The sequence below is a fragment of the Humulus lupulus genome, chromosome 7 (genome assembly GCF_963169125.1).
Source record: "Humulus lupulus chromosome 7, drHumLupu1.1, whole genome shotgun sequence".
NCBI lineage: Eukaryota > Viridiplantae > Streptophyta > Magnoliopsida > Rosales > Cannabaceae > Humulus > Humulus lupulus.
The window spans coordinates 98,670,190-98,691,206 of NC_084799.1; the positions used below are offsets into that span (position 1 = coordinate 98,670,190).

The window sequence follows — 21,017 nt, forward strand, 5'->3', positions numbered from 1 at the left end:
TCTTAACCCGTCCGCTTTGAGAGACTCCCTAAGCAAGAGGAGGCAGGACCTGGACATAGAAATGAGGAACCTGCGAAGCAAAATCATCACCCCCTCCAGAGGTCAATCTTCTGAGGAAGAATTCGACCATGAGTCACCCTTCATCAGGAAGATCCAAGCCATCCAGCTCCCAACCAACTTTAAGGAGCCCCATATGACCCCCTACGAAGGAAGCACGAATCCAAAATACCATCTGGACGCATTTAACGATCTGATGAAACTGAGGGGAATTAGTAGTGGGGCCAGATGCCACTGCTTCGCTATCACATTGAAAGGACCTGCGTACAAATGGTTCAAAAGACTTAGACCGGGGTCCATCAGGTCCTGGCAACAGTTTTCCGATGAATTCCTCCAACAGCACCACGCCGTGCGGGACTACACAATGCTAGGCACCAGCCTTGCCAATGTGAAGGAAGGAGAAAATGATAGTCTAAAGAGCTACATTCACAGGTTCAATATGGAGGCAGCTAAAGTGGGGAGCCTGACCCGCCGAGAGCTGAAAATGGCCATCACAGCTGGAGTGCGCCCAGGAAGCAAATTATGGGATAACATGCTCAAGAGGGAGGTCACGGACTTGGATGATTTCTACGAGTGGGCGCAAAAGTATATTCGCGTGGAAGATGGTCACGAGAGCCTCAAGGCCGGAAAAGACCAAAACTCACCGAAGCCCTCAATTCGAGAGAACCAAGGCAACACCAAGAAAAAGAGGGTCTATGAGGGGGCAAGGGACGATCGACCCCGAAAGCATCAGTGCTCTAATGAGCGTAGACAAGGCCCCTACACCTGTTATACTGACCTCACTCATGCGAGAGAGCATATTTTCGTCACGAATGAAAATCAGGTCCCTTTCAGAAGACCCCTGTTAATGAAAAAAGACCGGTCTAAAAGAGACCCCAGCAAGTATTACCAGTACCACAAAGATATAGGCCACACAACTGCGGAATGCAACCATTTGAAGGTGGAGATTGAGGAGCTCATATGCAAGGGCATTTGGGCAGATATGTGCGCAAGGAGAACCATAGTCCAGAAGAAGGAGCATCCTCGCCACGGGCACAAGAAGTAACCCCAGAAGTGCAAGGAGAGGTCAGGACCATCTTTGGAGGACCAGGATTCGAGGGCGAATCAAGGAAGGGATGACATAGATATGTCAGGGAGGCCAGGCGAAGTCCACCACCGCGCGTCTTGAGTCTGGAGCAACGCCCCCCGAAGAGTTTCAAGGGTGAAAATAACTCAATAAATTTCACCGAAGAAGACGCTCGAGGTGTACACTTTCCCCACAATGACCCCCTAGTGTTGACAGTCCAGCTTGCTAACATGAGGGTGCATCGGGTCTTGGTGGATAACGGAAGCTCTGTGGACATCTTGTATCGCCCAGCGCTGGAGAAGATGGGACTAAGCCTCCGTCACCTAAAGCCTTGCACTATGTCTTTGTATGGATTTATGGGAGATTCGATACAGCCCCTGGGGGCAATCGAGTTAGCCCTTATTATGGGAGAACAGCCCAGACAAACCACCATAATGGCAAACTTCGTTGTGGTAGATTGCGCCTTAGCCTTCAACGCGGTATTATGGAGACCTTCCCTAAGAGAATTGAAGGCGATAACTTCTGTATACCATTTAGCTATGAAATTCCCAACTCCCAAGGGAATAGCATGCATGAAAGGAGAGCAGAAGGAAGCGAAGGAATGCTATAACACATCCCTCCGCACAGCTACAAAGCTGACAACACCTATGGCAATGGTTTTGCATGAAGGCGCGAACCCAAGCGAGTTGGACCCACGAGTCATAGAAGAGCCCAGAGGTGAACCAGTAGAGGAATTGGAGGAAGTAACGGTCATGAATGAGCCATTGAGGAAGTTGAAAGTAGGAAAAAACCTTGCTGATGCATGAAGGAGAAACTAGTAGAGTTCTTAAAAGCCAACCTCGATGTATTCGCCTGGAGTCACGAGGATATGGTAGGGATAGACCCAGCGGTCATGTGCCACCACCTGAACATCGACCTGAAAGCAAGGCTGGCGAGGCAGAAAAGGAGAGCACTAGACCCAGAAAGATACGCGACCCTAAAAGAGGCGGTTGACAAGTTGAAGGCAAACGGGTTTATTTGAGAGGCGTTTTACCCGCTATGGGTGTCGAACCCAGTGTTGGTCCTAAAAGCCCAATGGAAAACGGGGGACTTGCGTGGATTTTACCAGCCTCAACAAGGCCTGCCCTAAGGATAGCTTCCCGCTCCCTAGGATAGACCAGTTGGTAGACACCACAGTGGGACACAAGCTACTTAGCTTCATGGATGCATATTCAGGGTATAATCAAATACCCATGAACCCTGCTGACGAGGAGCACACTTCGTTCATAATAGACAAGGGGTTGTACTGCTATATAGTGATGCCCTTTGGTTTAAAAAACGCAGGTGCCACTTACCAGAGGTTGGTGGACAAAATGTTCACAAATCAAATAGGCAGGAACATGGAAGTGTACGTGGATGATATGCTGGTGAAGACAAAAAAAGCGGAAGAGCTCACTAGCGACCTCATGGAGATGTTCAACACCCTTTGCAAGTACAGAATGAAGATGAACCCGCTCAAATGCACCTTCGGAGTTTCTTCAGGAAAATTCCTGGGTTTCATGGTGAATTACCGAGGTATTGAGGCTAATCCTGACAAAATCAAGGCCTTGCTGGAAATGAGCCCGCCACGGAGCAAAAATGAGGTGCAATACCTGATAGGGAGAGTGGTAGCCCTCAATAGATTCATCTCCACGTCGACTGACAAATGCCTCCCTTTTTTCAATATCCTAAAAGGGAACAAAAAGTTTGCTTGGGATGACGAATGCCAGGACGCCTTCACCAAGTTGAAGGAGCACCTTGGAAGGCCACCCCTTTTGGCCAAGCCAGAGAAAGGGGAGAAGCTGTACATATATCTAGTTGTATTTGAGCATGCCATAAGCGTCGCCTTAGTCAAGGGGGAAAAGAAGCACCAGCACCCTGTCTACTATATGAGTAAGCGGTTAGTAGACGCGGAAACCCGGTACCTGGAAATAGAGAAGTTAGCATATGCCCTGGTAGTGGCTTCTCAAAAATTGATGCCCTATTTTCATGCTCATGCGATTGAGGTGCTCACCAACACCCCCCTTGCGTCAAGTCTTGCACAAGCCAGAAACTTCAGCAAGATTGCTAAAGTGGTCGATTGAATTAAGTTAGTTCGACATCACTTACACCCCAAGGACCTCCATCAACGGGCAGGTACTTGCAGACTTTATAGTCGAGTTCACATACCGACCCCAAGAGGAGGGGGAAATCGAGGAGAAGGAACCGGCACCTGAAGAGGATAGGCACCCCGAAGAATGGAGCCTCCATGTAGATAGGGCGTCTAACGAAGGGGGAGCTGGTGCTGGCATAGTAATGACAGGACCTGAAGGGCACAAGATGTATTGTGCCTTGAGATTTGGATTAAAGGCTTCCAATAGTGAAGCAGAATATGAGGCGTTGTTGGCTGGCCTGCGGCTAGCTAAGAAATTAAAGGTATCCCACTTGCATATCTTTAGTGACTCACAGCTGGTAGTGTTTCATGTGAAGGGCGAATACCAAGCTAGAGGTCCAAAAATGGTTGCATACCTCTCTAAGGTGAAGGAGTATTTGGACCAGTTCGAAAAATACACGATAGAACAGATCCCCAGGGAGCAGAATACGAATGCTGATGCACTCGTGAAACTCGCCTCCACGCGAGACGAAGATACGCTTGAGTCTATACCGGTTGAATATCTCCCCAAGCCAAGCATAGCCGAAGAGAGGATCAACACGGTCAAGAGCTCCGAGGAGCCATGGTTTGCCCCCATTAGGAGGTACTTGAATGACGGGGCCTCGCCCTTTGACAAGAAGGAGACCCCCAGACTGGCTTATAGAGCCGCCCAGTACACCCTAGTAGACGGGATCTTGTATAAGAGAAGCTTCTCTACCCCACTCCTGCGGTGCGTTGATAAGGGAGAAGCGTCAAAAATTTTACAAGAGATACACGAAGGGGAATGTGGGAACCATGCTGGGGGCAGTTCACGGCAAAAAAGGCCATCCGCCAAGGGTATTATTGGCCTACCATGGAGAAGGATGCGAGTGACTTCACGAGAAATTGTGACAAGTGTCAGAGGCATGCGAATTACCCACGGCAGTCACCAAATGAGCTGGTGAGCATGACCAGCCCGTGGCCCTTTGCTGTGTGGGGGATTGACTTGATAGGGGCAATGCCCACCGGAAGAGGAGGAGCCAAGTACGCGGTGGTAGCGGTCGACTATTTCACTAAGTGGGTGGAAGCGGAGCCTTTAGTCAATATAACGGCTAAGCAGATCATCACCTTCGCCAACAAATATATTGTTTGCAGATTCGGAGTACCTTACAAGATCATCTCCGACAATGGAACACGATTTGAAGGAGGAGTGTTCAAGGACTACTGCAAGGAAAAAGGAATCAGGAGGAGTTTCTCCGCAGTAGTACACCCCCAAGCTAATGGGCAAGTAGAGGCCATCAACAAGATCTTGAAAAGGAACTTGAAAACTAAGTTGGAGAAGTTGAAAGGGGCCTAGGTTGAAGAACTCCCAAATATGCTCTGGGCCTGCAGGACCACCCCCCGTTCCACCACTGGGGAAACACCCTTCGCCTTGGCCTACATCTGCGAGGCTGTCCTTCCGATAGAAATGAAGGTTAACTCTTTCCGCACACAAACATACGATGACGAGGCTAACACCACAGTGTTGGTCGAGAACTTGGACCTGCTGGAAGCCAAGAGAGAAAAGGCACAATTAAGGCTGGTGATATCGCCCAATATTTCTTAAGCGGTCGCAGTAGTAATCGGGCTATGTCGTATCCACAGAGAGGTAAAGTACAAAATTAAAAGAAAGATTAGTAAATTAAAAATAATAAACTTTGGAAAAATGTGAATTTGAAAAATAATATAAACATTAAATGAATAAAATCGAAGGATTAGAATCAGAAAGAAAGTATGGAAGGCATAAGTTTCATTCATGCAAACATATATATATTTTAATAAAATTGATTCATTATACTCAACTATAATTCTACACCATTAATTATAGTTGGAAAATATATATATTAAAGCTCACCTTAAAATATGTTCTTTAATTAAATTATACTAACTTCTAATTTTAAAACCTATCATATTATATACTTTAGAGCGACAAAATACCAATGGCAGAATGCAGTAAAAAGCATATAATATAACAAATATTCTTAAAAAAAAACCTAAATTACATAAGAAGAGCATGACTAGACTTATGTAAAAGATAATAATAAATTTATAACAAAAATTAGAAGAAAATAAATTTAATTGTAACAAATATATAGAAATGAAGAACAAAATAAAGAATCAATATATCAAAAATATAATATTAAACATGAACTCCACTCTAGCCTTTCCACAAGAAAATTTAGCCTAAAATAGGCATTGTTTTCACTCAAGAAAATGTAAAAGAAAAATAGAAAAAGTAAGTGTTTTTCTCTCCAATACTCTCTACTATTCCCCTTTGCACAATCTGATGTCTTTTTACCCCATTTGGTACTCTATTTATAGTGTAAATAGAGCTAAAAAACGTGTAAAAATCGTGTATAAAATAATGGGGAAATGGCTGAAAAATAGGTGCAAAGTGGGGAAATTGGTGCTCAGCCGTGGGAGACAAAGACTGACGCAGGGGGACAGGTGGCAGCTTAGGATTGGATCGTCAGGCGCGTCAGGTGGCAGCTGTCAGCGTGGCAGCGCGTCAGTCGTCAGCGTCAGAGAAGCTGTCGGGCACGGGGGAGCATGGCAGGCGCGTCAGACGCGCGTCAGGGGCAGATCGTGTCAGAGTGGCAGTGGCGGCTGGTGGCTGTCTGGCGGCTTGGCGGCTGGTGGACACGTGTCGCAAGCTGGAGGAACGGCTTGGCTTAGGCGCGGCTCGGCTGGGCGAATGAGGATCTGCCACGTGGCAGCGTGAGAACAGCCATAGGCTGGGTTTGGGCTCCATTTTGGGCTTGATTTTGGGCCTATTTCTCCTTTAAAAATGCCATTTTCTTCTTGATTTCTTCAATTTTAATTCTTTCTTTCTCCTTTCTTTTTCTTTGTGTCAAAAATATATTTTATTTCCTGAAAATTAAACACAAATTAAATTAAAATTAATATTTTCAAATATAAAATATATGACAATAAATCCATGAAAATATTAATTAAAACTTAATTAATTTTACACTTTAAGATTAATAAAATGATATTTTTGAGCACTAATCACAACCCCCAACCAGCTTATTGCTAGTCTCTAGCAATTTAAGCGAAATAAGAAATGTCAACATGATATATTTCTGGTCAAAAATTATAAAAAGAACTTAAGTATTAACACAAAATGTTAGTAACAAGTCAACAAGAGTTTATCAAAATTACTTCGAATAAATCTAGAGTTGTGAGTGTGTGCACCAAACTTAAACCTTCTTACCGCAAACCATAGCACATAAGAGCCTTCGAAATTATGCCAAGTAAAAGTCTCAACTCCATTAACCTCTCATGTAATTGAAAATATTTAAAGTTTTAAGGGTTTCACTCATGGAGTTGGAAAAGAAGTAAGCACTCATCAAATGGGTATATATTTAGGACAAACTCTTAAATAATTATTGAAACGAAGATAGGATATAAACTATTTGGACAACCACCATAAAGAGTACCACAAAACCAGTTTTTCGGGATTTTAAGTTAAATAGACAATCTTTACATTTATTCTAAGAGCCATAAAATAAAACATGAAATTAAAACACACATTTTTTTTTTTGGACACAAGAGACAACATAATTGAAAATGATAGAAATATTGCTCTTGTGTCTTTCTCTTTTTTTTTTTTTTTTTCTATTATTATTTTTTTCTTTTCTTTTCTTCTTCTTTTTCTTCTTTTTTTTTTCTTTTTTTTTTTTTTTTTTTTCATGAACAACATAATAAAAGGCTCTCTAATAAGATTTGTCTATAGAAAATATTATCCCTAAAACATCATCCATTCATACCACAATACCTTGTCCAAATAATTATAACCATTTCTAAGAATCAATAAAAATTTAAAAGTTGTTTTCTCAAGTCTCACTTCTCACACAAAAGAATGAATTACTTAAACATGGCAAATTTCTAAGCAAATATGTGCTAACAACCATCTTACCACAACAATTGGTATGTGCATTAGGTAACTCTAGAGAAACTCTTAGTAATATAGATAACAAAAATTGACTCAAAAGTAACATTTTGCCAAAATAAATAAGTAATTTTTTTAAAAATTTGACCGTGAAAATATTAATATGACAAAAATCAACATGAACGTGCATGAATATGCTCACCACCCCCAACCAAAATCTGACAGTGTCCTCAATGTCTCAAAAGATAATAAATGTAAAAGAGCAGGGAAAGAGAACACCTGGATAGCGAGCGTCGAGTGGTAGAGCGAATATTGATTCTCTAAAACATGAAAAACTGAAAACACAAAATGATAATAAATAAAATAAAATGACAAAAGGGAAATAAACAGAAAACAAACCTATGTACAAACAATTTGGAACACTACTCAGACTTGGTAAACCGGTTCCACGAGAGTGACTTCTTCAGGCTGGGTCACCCTCTCTATGTAGTGTTTCAGTCGCTGGCCATTTACTTTGAATTCTCTCCCATCAGTTGGGTCTATGACCTCGACAGCACCGTTGGGAAAGACGGTTTTCACAACATATGGGCCAGTCCACCTTGATCTCAGCTTGCCAGGGTGGATATGCAGACGAGAGTCATAAAGATGCACTCGTTGGTTTGGCTCAAATTCTTTTCTTAGGATCTGCTTGTCATGAATCGCTTTCATTTTAGCCTTGTAGATCCTAGAGTTGTCGTAAGCATCATTTCTTAATTCTTCAATTTCTGACAACTGAAGCTTACGATTGAGTCCTGCCGCCTTGAGATCAAAATTTAGGCTTTTAACTGCCCAATAAGCTTTGTGTTCCAGCTCAACAGGAAGGTGGCAGGCTTTACCATAGACTAGCCTATAAGGAGACATACCAAGTTGAGTTTTGTAAGCAGTGCGGTATGCCCAGAGAGCATCGAGAAGTCGTGAGGACCAATCTTTGCGGTCAGGATTAACCGTCTTTTCTAAAATTTGCTTAATTTCTCGATTGGCTAACTCAGCTTGGCCATTTGTCTGTGGGTGATAAGGCAATGCAACCTTATGAATTACACCATATTTTTGCATTAAGGTCTCGAAAGAATAGTTGCAAAAATGGGTGCCTTGATCACTTATGATAGCGCGAGGTGTGCCAAACCTAGATAACACATTTTCTTTTAAGAATTTCACAACAGTTGTGTTATCATTATTTCGACAAGGCACAGCTTCCACCCATTTTGAGACATAGTCTATGGCAAGGAGAATGTAAAGGTAGCCAGAAGAAGGTGGAAATGGTCCCATAAAGTCTATTCCCCAACAATCGAATATTTCTATTACAAGAATTGGGTTTAATGGCATCATATGTCGTCGGGACAGGGCACCTAATTTCTGACACCTTTCACATGATCGACAGAAATTGTTAGTGTCTTTGAACAAAGTGGGCCAATAAAGACCACACTGTAAGATTTTTGCAGCAGTCTTTTTCATAGAAAAATGACCACCACAAGCTTCATTATGACAAAAGTTCAGGACACTAAAAATTTCATCATCTGGAATGCAACGTCTCATAATTTGGTCGGGGCAATACTTGAAAAGATATGGGTCATCCCAATAGAAGTTACGAACCTCGACCAAAAATTTACGTTTATCTTGTGCACTCCATGCAGTTGGAAGTTCGCCAGTCACTAAGTAATTGACGATGTGAGCGTACCATGGCAACTTAGTGACTGCGAAGAGATGTTCATCAGGGAAGTCATCTCGAATGGCTGGGCCATCAGCGGAATCAGAAAATTCAAGACGAGATAAGTGGTCCGCTACCACGTTTTCAACTCCTTTCTTGTCTTTAATGGTCAGATCAAATTCCTGTAACAGAAGGATCCACCTAATTAAACGCGCCTTAGCATCCTTTTTGGAAAGGAGGTATTTTAAGGCGGAATGGTCCGTGAAGACTGTGATAGGTGAACCAATCAGGTAGGAACGAAACTTGTCAAGTGCGAATACTACAGCAAGTAACTCTTTTTCAGTGGTAGAATAGTTCATTTGAGCACTGTTAAGAGTTCTACTTGCGTAATAGACAACGAAGGGCTTCCCTTCCCTTCTTTGACCTAAGACAGCCCCTATAGCATAATTGCTAGCATCACACATGATTTCGAACGGTAAGTTCCAATCTGGTGGCTGAATGATAGGGGCGGAAGTGAGTTTTGCAACGAGCGTTCGGAAAGATTCCTCACACTCAGGTGTCCAACTGAACACAACATCTTTTGCTAGGAGGTTTGACAAAGGGCGAGCAATTGTCGAAAAATTTTGTATGAACCTCCTATAAAATCCTGCATGCCCAAGAAAAGATCGAATGTCTTTAACAGTCTTGGGGGTGGGCAGCTTTGATATGAGTTCAATCTTTGATTGATCAACCTCAATTCCTCGTTTCGACACGACATGCCCCAAGACTATACCTGATGGCACCATGAATGACACTTTTCCCAGTTGAGTACTAAGCCTTTCTCTTTGCAACGTTTAAGCACAGACTCCAAATTGAGAAGGCTTGATTCAAAGGAATCTCCAAATACTGTCAAATCATCCATGAATACTTCCATGCATTTCTCGATCATATCACTAAATATGCTCATCATGCATCGCTGGAAAGTGGCTGGAGCATTGCACAGGCCAAATGGCATACGCCGGAAGGCAAAAGTACCAAAAGGACAAGTGAATGTGGTCTTATCCTGATCTTCTAAGGCAATCTTGATTTGGTAATACCCTGAATAACCATCGAGAAAGCTATAGAAAGGATGACCTGCCACACGTTCCAATATTTGATCGATGAATGGAAGTGGAAAATGGTCTTTGCGGGTGGCTGCATTTAATTTTCTATAATCAATGCACATGCGCCACCCAGTTGTGACCTTGGTAGGAACAAGTTCCCCTTTTTCATTTGGTACCACTGTTACCCCAGATTTCTTGGGCACAACCTGAGTTGGGCTGACCCATTTACTATCAGCAACAGGATAGATTATGCCAGAATCCAGAAGTTTCAAGACTTCAGTCTTTACTACTTCCTTCATCGTTGGGTTCAATCTTCTTTGCGGGTCACGACGTGGTATAGCCCCGTCTTCCAATTGAATGTGATGGGAGCAAATTAATGGACTAATACCTTTGATGTCAGCTATCGTCCATCCTAATGCATCTCTTTGTTCTTGCAACACATTGATGAGTTGGAGCTCTTGTGTGGCAGTGATCTTGGAGGATATTATGACAGGAAAAGTGTTGTCAGCTCCCAGGAAAACATGCTTAAGACCGTCAGGAAGTTAGGCCAACTTTGGTTGAGGAGCTTGTTCAATAGATGGTTTTGGTGTTTCTCGATCTTGAGGGAGTTCCTCAAAGATTGGATTCCAAAACATGGTTCTTTTAGCCTGTGAGTGTTTGACGATTTCAGGGTTGATTGTCGACTCATCAGGCTCAGAACTTTCTGAAATTTGGAAGAGGTGATTAAAATGATTAGACGTGTATTTCGATTCGACCTCTTCCGAAATAAGTGTATCGATCAGATAGGATTGGAAACACTCATCGTTGTCAGGTGGTTGTTTTCCGATGTGGAAAACATTCACTTCTAGAGTCATGTTCCCGAAAGAGATTTTCATGAGACCATTCCTACAGTTAATGAGTGCATTAGCTGTTGCGAGGAAAGGTCTACCAAGAATGATGGGAATTTTGGACTCTATACTTACTTCAGATTGAGTGTCCAAGATGAGAAAGTCAACAGGGTAATAGAATTTTTCAATTTGAATCAGAACGTCTTCTACTATTCCCCGAGGTTTCTTAACTGATCGATCAGCCAGTTGTAGCACCACAGATGTGGGCTTGAGTTCTCCTAGACCTAATTGCAAGTATATTGAATATGGCATGAGATTTACACTTGCTCCTAAGTCTAGAAGGGCTTGACCAAATTCCTGTTCCCCTATTTGACATGAGATGGTGGGACAACCAGGATCTTTGTACTTAGGCGGTGTTTTGCAGTCAATTACCGCGCTAGCTTGTTCTGCCAAGAATGCAGTTTTCTTGACATGATGCTTTCTTTTAACGGTGCATAAATCCTTGATAACCTTGGCATAAGCCGGCACTTGTTTGATCACATGCAACAATGGCAAGTTGATCTTCACTTGTGTTAAAAGGTCTAGGATTTCACCATGATTTTCCAGTACCTTTCCAGTGGATTTCAAAGCTTGAGGAAAGGGTGCCTTTACTGGAATGTTTATTGGCACATCATCATCTGGAGCGGGCATTGACGTACTCGTTGTCTTTGTTAACGGTGAAACCGTACTTTGACCACTTCGAGTAGTGATGGCATTAACCTCTTTGAAATTTGTATCTGCAGAGGAGGAGGTTTGTGCCATGTGTTGCCCTTTTTGATGGATTAGAGGTTGAGCGGGAAGTTTCCCATGCTCTTGAATAGCCAAAGTAGTGTTTAGCTTTGTCATTTGGACTTTCATGTCTTTCATTTCCTCTACCATTTGTGTGAAACAAGCTTTGAGCTCTTGAGTTGAGGCTATTTGAGTTTGTGCAAGCATTTGCAAAGTACTCTCAAGAGAATTACTTGACTGCATGATATTTTGAGGAGCGTTGTATGGTTTTGGTGGTTGTTGCTGCTCAGGCCTCCATTGGCTCCCAGATGCTTGGTTCGAATCCTTCCAGCTGAAATTTGGATGGTTGCGCCAACCAGGATTGTAAGTGTTTGAGAAACGGTTATAAGGTTTCTTGTAATCCCCTAAAGCATTACATTGTTCCTCTTTTCCTCCTCTTAACTCACTAAGAGTTGGGCACTCTTGCGGTTGATGTTCCGTTCCTCCACAGATGAAGCATGGATCTCGTGTCTCTACCTTTGCAGCCATGTGGATTCCTCTACCTTCTTGAGATTTGAAAGCCTCGAATTGTTGTCTCAATGATTCAATTTGGCTTTTGACGTTATCCTCTTCCTTCAATTGGTAGATTCCAGTTGATCGTGGCTTGTCCATAGGACTTGGTCCATTCCATGTGTAGGATTTTTCAGCAAGATCGTCGAGGTACTCGAAAGCTTCATCGGGATCTTTTTGAAGGAATTCGCCATTGCACATCATTTGTACGAATTGTCTTTGTCCGGTTGTGAGACCGTCATAGAAATAGCTGATCAGACGCCAGCTTTCGTATCCATGATGTGGGCATTGATTTATCAAATCTCTAAACCTCTCCCAAACCTGATGGAAAGTTTCATGGTCTTTCTGGATGAAGGTAGAGATTTGTCTCTTAAGGCTGCTAGTCTTATGGGGCGGGAAATATTTGGAAAAGAATGCTTTTGTCATTTCGTCCCATGTTCCGATAGATCTAGGCCTTAAGGAATACAACCAGCTTTTTGCTTTGTCTTTGAGTGAGAAAGGAAAGAATTTCAATCTCACAATGCTGGTGACATCAGCTCGGTTGTTGAACGTAGCCACCACCTCTTCGAATTCCCGAATATGCACGTACGGACTCTCATTTTCCAACCCATGGAAGGTTGGTAGGAGGTTAATCATGCCGGGTTTGAAATCGAAATTTGGCATATTGTTGGGATACATTATGCACGAAGGTGTGGCTGTACGCGTAGGATGTAAATATTCCTGTAGCGTTCTTGGTTGGACTTCATCTTGATGAGCCATCGTGGGTGGTTCAGGAAGTCTCGGTGAATCAGGAGTGTTTGAACGAATGGAAGAAAACGACGAACTAAGAGAGTTTTCTAAAGTTTCTACTTGTTGTCTCACAAATCTCCCTAGTGTGTCTCTGTTTCGTGGCATAAATATTTTTTTATTTTTTTATTTTGTAAGTATTATAAGCGCAAATGTGTAATAATGTAAAAAGTATACACCAAAATGTTCCCAGGCCAATTGGAAAGGCTGCCAAGGTACCACTTTAGGCCCAAGAGCTTTTCTAGAACTCCCCGAGGTTCTTAGAAAAGATTGGAGGGTAACGCTAACACAGGCCTTATTTAAGAACCAATTTTTCTAAGACAGAACAAGTTTGGTTTTTACTAATTTCCACGATTACACAAATGTTCTCAATACTTTGTTTGATTTTTATTTTTTATTTTTTTTTATTTTTTTTTTTTTTGATTTTTTTTTCGGAAAAAACCTAAATCTAAAATAAAAATTCTAAACTTAAAATTAAAAAAAAATGAATAAATAAAATAAATAAATAAAACTACTAAGGAAAAATAAAATAAAAGAGAAATTAAAAATTACACTACTTTTTTTTTTTTTTTATATATTCAAAGAAAAAAAATTAATTTACTAGGCAAACCTTTAATTGTAGAATTACCTCCCCGGCAACGGCGCCAAAAATTGATATCGCCCAATATTTCTTAAGCGGTCGCAGTAGTAATCGGGCTATGTCGTATCCACAGAGAGGTAAAGTACAAAATTAAAAGAAAGATTAGTAAATTAAAAATAATAAACTTTGGAAAAATGTGAATTTGAAAAATAATATAAACATTAAATGAATAAAATCGAAGGATTAGAATCAGAAAGAAAGTATGGAAGGCATAAGTTTCATTCATGCAAACATATATATATTTTAATAAAATTGATTCATTATACTCAACTATAATTCTACACCATTAATTATAGTTGGAAAATATATATATTAAAGCTCACCTTAAAATATGTTCTTTAATTAAATTATACTAACTTCTAATTTTAAAACCTATCATATTATATACTTTAGAGCGACAAAATACCAATGGCAGAATGCAGTAAAAAGCATATAATATAACAAATATTCTAAAAAAAAAACCTAAATTACATAAGAAGAGCATGACTAGACTTATGTAAAAGATAATAATAAATTTATAACAAAAATTAGAAGAAAATAAATTTAATTGTAACAAATATATAGAAATGAAGAACAAAATAAAGAATCAATATATTAAAAATATAATATTAAACATGAACTCCACTCTAGCCTTTCCACAAGAAAATTTAGCCTAAAATAGGCATTGTTTTCACTCAAGAAAATGTAAAAGAAAAATAGGAAAAGTAAGTGTTTTTCTCTCCAATACTCTCTACTATTCCCCTTTGCACAATCTGATGTCTTTTTACCCCATTTGGTACTCTATTTATAGTGTAAATAGAGCTAAAAAAACGTGTAAAAATCGTGTATAAAATAATGGGGAAATGGCTGAAAAATAGGTGCAAAGTGGGGAAATTGGTGCTCAGCCGTGGGAGACAAAGACTGACGCAGGGGGACAGGTGGCAGCTTAGGATTGGATCGTCAGGCGCGTCAGGTGGCAGCTGTCAGCGTGGCAGCGCGTCAGTCGTCAGCGTCAGAGAAGCTGTCGGGCACGAGGGGGTGCGCCGCGGCTCTGTTCTAGAGTGCTGCGGCCCTGCGAAGCAAAGAAGACCTAAGGAGGCTCTACAGTAGGGAAGCGTCGCGGTGCCACAGGGCAGGGTCGCGGCGCTTCTCTATGCTCAGAGAGGCCTAGCCTCTGTTTTAGGGGGTGGGACGCGGCCCTTAAGGGAATTTTTGGTTATTTGGAGGTTTTAAGCATGGGAACCTAACCTAGGGTGCTCGGGATCGATTCCACCACCATGCTTGGTGGAATTCGATGTCCCGGAAGCTAGAACCTTATCCACAAACCTTTAATCAAATATTAATGGAATCCCTTATCTTGGTTATGACCAGGGAAAAGCTAGGGCTCGGGAGATGGATCGTGCTCAAGGGGCATTTCACGTAACCAAAGTGGTTGGAAATTAAAGGTAAGAAAACTGCACCCGGTTGTGGATTCATAATGGGACTAAGGGTTCCCTATTTTTTATGCCTTATAGAGGATGGTATTATGCCATGTAAATGGTAAACAAATGGCCTAAGAGTGCCGAAGTTTACACTAGCACACAGGGCACGACTCGGCCACTGGTAGCTGAGGACAGCTTATTATGCACTGAGCTTGGTTTAAGCAAGCCGGAGTCAGTGGGGTAAACAAAGGGTGCGACCTAAGGGTGTCAACCTTATTTATTGTGTAATCTGGTTGTTGTGGTTGATTGTTGAATATGATATGCTGAATGGCTAATTGTTAGCTTGTGAATTCATGTTTGTGTTAATAAGTTATATGTTTATTAGGGATTGCTAAATGTTTAAACATGCTTATAGGGTTTATGATTATTATCAGTACTTGTGTTATGATATTGCGCTTTCTTGCTGGGCCTTGGCTCACGGATGCTTCGTGGTGCAGGTAAAGGCAAGGGCAAGCTTGATCAGCCCTGATTTAGAGAGCTCTAGGAGCAGAATGTACATGAACAGCTGCTCAGCTGCCATGGTTGAGGGGAGACAGGGACATGAGAACCATAAACATCTATTTTGCCTTTAGAATGGCTAGTGGTTGTCTGTACACTGAAAATTTTGTAAACGGACTTTGAAATGCTATTTCTTTTGGGATCCCATGTATAAAATGTTTAATTATATGAAATGTATCTCTTGAGGCCAAAAATTTTTAACCCTAGCTCATTCATGATTTCAATAGCACGTTTTTAACTAAATGACTTGATTAGCAAGTCCTGCACCTTTATAAATACACAGTGTAGCGGTCTTGGCTATCCAGGGCGTTACATGCACCTCGGAGGATGTGACTCTCGAGTCAATTACTTCATGTAGTACCATTGCCGATTCCCATATAAGTGCACTGTCCACATAGCTATCCATCTGATCCATACTAGCATCTCCCCCCTCCGGGCTTCCAAGAAACACTAAATTTCTCTCAATGTTTCCCTCTGGCCACATACAAACTCTAGCGCAACTTCTCAGCTTCTATAGGCTCATATCGTCACTAAGTCCCATTAGGAAGGCCCTCCGACCCGCATTTAAACTCTAGCACCATCTTGGCCTCCTTAGGCCATCTTGCAGTACTAAGTTTCCTTGACGCAGCCCTCCAGCACTCAAGAAACTCTAGTACTATTATGACCTCCATTTGTGGTATACTTGGCCATGTTGGCCTTTGATGCATACATTCCAAAACTTAGCGTTTCCTAAAATTCCTTAGTGTTGCTGCCAACATGTTCCACTCCATTGTCTCAGTGCCTCCCCTCCTGGTCAAAATAAGATAACATGCAAACACCTCCAAGTACGACTATCATCTGATAATCGCGACCACTGCCACCATTGTTTCCATGTGATACCCTTTTGCACACAAGTAGCAACTGAAGCTTTTAATGTTCATCTTTATCTGATTCCTCAAAGCTGCCCACTCATGACCATTGTCGTGACTACAAAGCGTTTGGCGAGAATGATACAACAACGCTCCATGCGACTTACACGGTCACTTAGGCGAACTTCATCTAGTGAACCAAGCATACAACCTTGACCTCTTGATCAAACCTTGTCTCATGTCAACAAGTTCCTACCCTAATGTAACACCTCTCCACAATCGCTTATGGCAGTTGTCTTTCTAGCATCCCTAAACTTTCTCATTCAAAGCAACCATAACTTGTCCCATCTCTAGAATGTCCAGTATTCCCACAAAGAAGTGTAACTGGCTCTCATCCCGTCTCAGCTTACTGATCCTTTCTAGGTGACTAAAAGGCTCAATGACATATGTTCAAGCATCCAGACCTTCTTGATCCTTCTCCATGCCTACATCCACTCTAGGATGGGCCAACCAGGTTCACCCCAACTTGAGATGAACTTGGCTCTGATACCAACTATCACGGGTTGACATTTTGACAACAGAAATTCTCGGGCAGCACCTTGACTCCTTTGAGCCAAGGTCAGCCTTGCAACCATTCAAATAACAATGGACACATTTTTTCGCTCGACTGTGTGCCTCTGCACACTTCCATCTCTCAAACAACTCTCGCCGAGTCACGCTCTTAGGAATCTATGAGTGCATCCGTGCATCAAGGCTCTTTATCCAAGACAATCACATTGTCCATAGGTTCTCACTATGGCAAGGAAAATTCCAACACCAATGCTCACCCAAATATTTACAAGCCAAGGTAGAATGTGTGGCAAAGAGTCGACGCCTCTCTCCATGCCCCATTTGATACTATCCGAATAGTTCCCATCGCAACCCAAGGACTCTCATTCGTCCATGGTCCAATCCTCAAGGAACCATGCCTTCAATCATGTTGGCAGGCCCTCGAGACTAGCTGTCAGACTAGTAGCACACACTGGACCTCTATCCTACTCAAGCATAGTGCACCCTCTAATGCTTGCATGCTAACAAGTCCCGCGAATGGCTTCCTGTGCCATCTCGTGTCGAGACTCGTGGCCATGGCGTACCACGACGTCTCTCGGAGGTACGGGGCCACGTTCCATGGAAGCGGCATCCTGGCAGGCCAAGGGAACCATACCCGTAAACCTCTGGCCGCACACTTTGACGCACTACCAAGGCGGCCCGTTAAAGTCCATGAGTACTCCTACTCATGGAGACATGTGAGTCCCCTCGTGGTCCTAATATGCCTGCCCTACTATTCTTCCCAACTAGTAGTAGCTCACTTGACGCACTTGTGCCAGATGGTGGTGGAGATCTTACACCAAGTACTCCCCTACAAAGAGCCTTCTGAGCTTTTAGCCTTCTACCATGAACTTATATGATTTTTTTCTTGGGAGACATATTTGGCTCTCAGTTTGCCAATTATCTGAATCTCCCAAATGCAATCGTACCATGATGTTCGTTACCCCTTAAATATGGGAACTACCAAGCCCCGTCCATTTTCAGGCAATATTGAAGATATTTACAAAAATGCCACTGCCTTACAAACTAGGCATCAACATGCTCACCAGCTTGCACCCCCGCATGCGCCTCTAACTGAGTACCAACCTAGCTTGTAACATGCCCTCAAGGCTGGCATGTTACATTAGGCACCCTAAGGTGCCTTATTCAATGCTCTTGATTATATCAATATGGAATTCACTACTACAAAAATTGCATAAGAAGTTGGTTAAAAACTGACTTCCAATTGCGAAAAATATGATAATATAGTAGTATTTAAGTTAGATTTTAAAATATATATATATAAATAGATGAGTAGTTAAATATATATATATACCATTTAAAATATGTTAGAGAAAATAGACTCATTGGAAATAATATTGAAACCAAGACAACTAGATACAACAAAATGATTGATTAAATAAAGATGCAATTCTATTGCAAAAATACTAGTAACAAAGAAGAAAAGATGATATAGTGAAGAAAAAAAGATACAACTCAAAACAATAATAATACAAGTTAATGTAGAGACTAGAAAATGAAATAAGAGCAAAGAAGAAAATGAAGAACACTCTTACACTCACACAACTTTAGGTGTAGAGTAGTGGAGATCACCAACTTCAAGAATGTTCAAGACCTTTGTCCAAAAACTTAATTCCCTTATTCTCTAAGCACTAGGGGAACTAACAAATGGAAATAGCTCTATGGAATTATCAAGTTTTTGGTGAATTTCTAGCCAAGTGCTCTAGTTGATAGAAATGATGTATCTTGCAAGTGAACATAAGGCTTCTATATATAGATTTTTGGAGCATCTTTTGAATTTCAAACTCCATCAAACCTCTTTGGTTGTTACCAATGTTAAATTGGGTATTTGTGGAATTTAATGGAAGATTTGAGAGTTACTAGAAGTGTTTCACACATTCAAACTGTAAAATGCAAAATGAGATTTCACTGTCATCCTCATAGGTCGCAGCCTGGAATGAAGGTGCTAAATAACCTCCTAATTTTGTATTTTGCAACAAAACACATCCTAATTCAATTACATTTGATTTTGTAACTCCCCTTCAGATAATGACAGTCAAAATCACATCTCCAACAACTATTACGTATAATAGCTCATGAAATTCAATATTACAATTGTGTAACTCTTATTTTACTCATTAATTGGTGATTTTTCGGAGGTTACAAAATGGTTACTAATTTGTAAGATTTGTAACTCCCAAAATATATTACAAATTTGGACAAACACATTTGTCACACTTATTTGTAACTCCTAAAATATGTTACAAAATTCGACAAACACATTTGTCACACTTTTCTTTTTATTATTTAATCTAACATTACATTATTTATAAATTTCATTTTTTACAATTGTCAATGTATAAGGATATTTCCAACCTTAATGAGTACAATATTTTCGAGCTACAAAATAAATTAATCTTCGTGTTTTTTTCAATTGGCGGGTAGGGATGGCGAAAAAATCTGGTGGATCGAGACGGGTCGGAGCCTCTACCCGACAGGGCAACCCCTGATATGGATATAAGCGGGGTGAAAACGGAGCAGGTCGAGATCTGACCCTACCCGCTAGCGATTGAAGCGGGTCGGATCACAACTTGACCCGGTTGTTGTTGTTTTTTTTTTTTTTTGTATTTAAAGAATTCTAAAAAAAAATCAATTACTACCATTATTTAGGATGATTCATGATCCAAATATATATATGTATAAAATAACACAAAGTATATTTAAGAGAGATACATGAGAAAATTAATGTTTTGTTTTGAAGTATATTAAATTTTATTTTATTTTAATATGCAAAACTATTTATAAAAAAAAATTAGACAGCTCATTTATGTCTCATATAACAGATTTTTTTGCCATTTATTTTTATATTAACATTTTTTTAATAAAATAAACTAATTTTTCTTTTATCAAAGAAAAAAGAAAAAAAAACTAACTGGGTTGGGTCTGACTCGTCCATCACATCCGGGTCGAGTCTAACCCGACTCGCATCAAAAGCCATAATGGGGCGGGGCGGAAACTTAGCAGGTTGGGACGGATCTTTAGCGGAGCGGGGCCGATCCACCCCAGTTACATCTCTATTGGCGGGAGATCGATCAACAATACTGCTAAATTCTCCAATAACATTATTATCCAAAACAAGTCGACACAATTATATTAAGATTTTGACACGAAAATGACGAATAGACGTTGTTCTTAAAAAGAAATTTCAAACTAAATTTTATAATATGACTGCGCTATTTATATGAAGACAAGGAAAAGTACCTCATATATTTCTATAAATATATTTTGTTTATATATATATATATATATATAAACTCAAGTCTCTTGCTTCATTCAAGATGGCAATATGTTATATTGATATATAGATATGCGTAGGCCACATGCAATTAAATACTGCATATACCCTTATTGATGTGTGCGTGTATATTTATATATTTAAAGTGTCTTTTTGCCACATCATATGCTATATCTTCAGTGTGTGTGAAATTTTGTTTGTTCTCTTTCTTCTTTTTCAAACTCACGAGTTTTGAAAATATCTATTCTTTCATCAAATTATATATGAAAACATGTATGTATGTCTGTATATTGACACAATCATATATGGTTTCTTGTTGAGAATTAATAAATACTCATCCCAAAAGCAGGGCTACATAATTGATAAATACAATACAAATCATGTCATTTAATAATCTTTTAAGAAATACAATAATCAACATTACAATGGAGTCACATTTCCATGTCGTTGATTTTCGAAAAGGGTCGTCATCGAAAGAGATGACAAAATGTCACTCAAAGTCAAAACGCGGTTAATTTTGAGATGTTTCTTTCAACTACATATACCTCTACATGTACACAGCATAAATAAATAAAATATTATTCGTGGAACTATAACAGGCATGACATCATAATATGAAATCTTGATGGTCAGCTAGATAAGAAAGGACAGCCAGGTTGTGTTAACTATTTTTCAGATTTGAGGAATGATGCTATATAGATTAAAAGGGAATAAAAAAAAAGTCAATAAAGTTAAATATAACTATATAATTAATATACAATATGCAACGCACTCTAAAATATGGTAGACAAAATTTGCCAAATATATCGA

The 21,017-nt window shown here is 40.5% G+C and overlaps 1 protein-coding gene and 1 non-coding gene across 2 annotated transcripts; one reads left to right on the forward strand and one right to left on the reverse strand.

Moving 5' to 3' along the window:
- Positions 1-10,898: 10,898 nt before the first annotated feature.
- On the reverse strand, positions 10,899-19,910 carry LOC133792010 (uncharacterized; the record flags this gene model as incomplete). Its single annotated transcript, XM_062229918.1, has 2 exons — positions 19,846-19,910; positions 10,899-11,436 (listed from the first exon to the last, which is right to left on the reverse strand). Coding segments are annotated over exons 1-2 (603 nt in total), but the record flags the coding sequence as incomplete, so codon positions are not given.
- On the forward strand, positions 12,364-12,470 carry LOC133792979 (small nucleolar RNA R71). Its single transcript, XR_009874443.1, has one exon. It is a non-coding gene; the product is annotated as a small nucleolar RNA R71 (small nucleolar RNA).
- Positions 19,911-21,017: the final 1,107 nt, after the last annotated feature.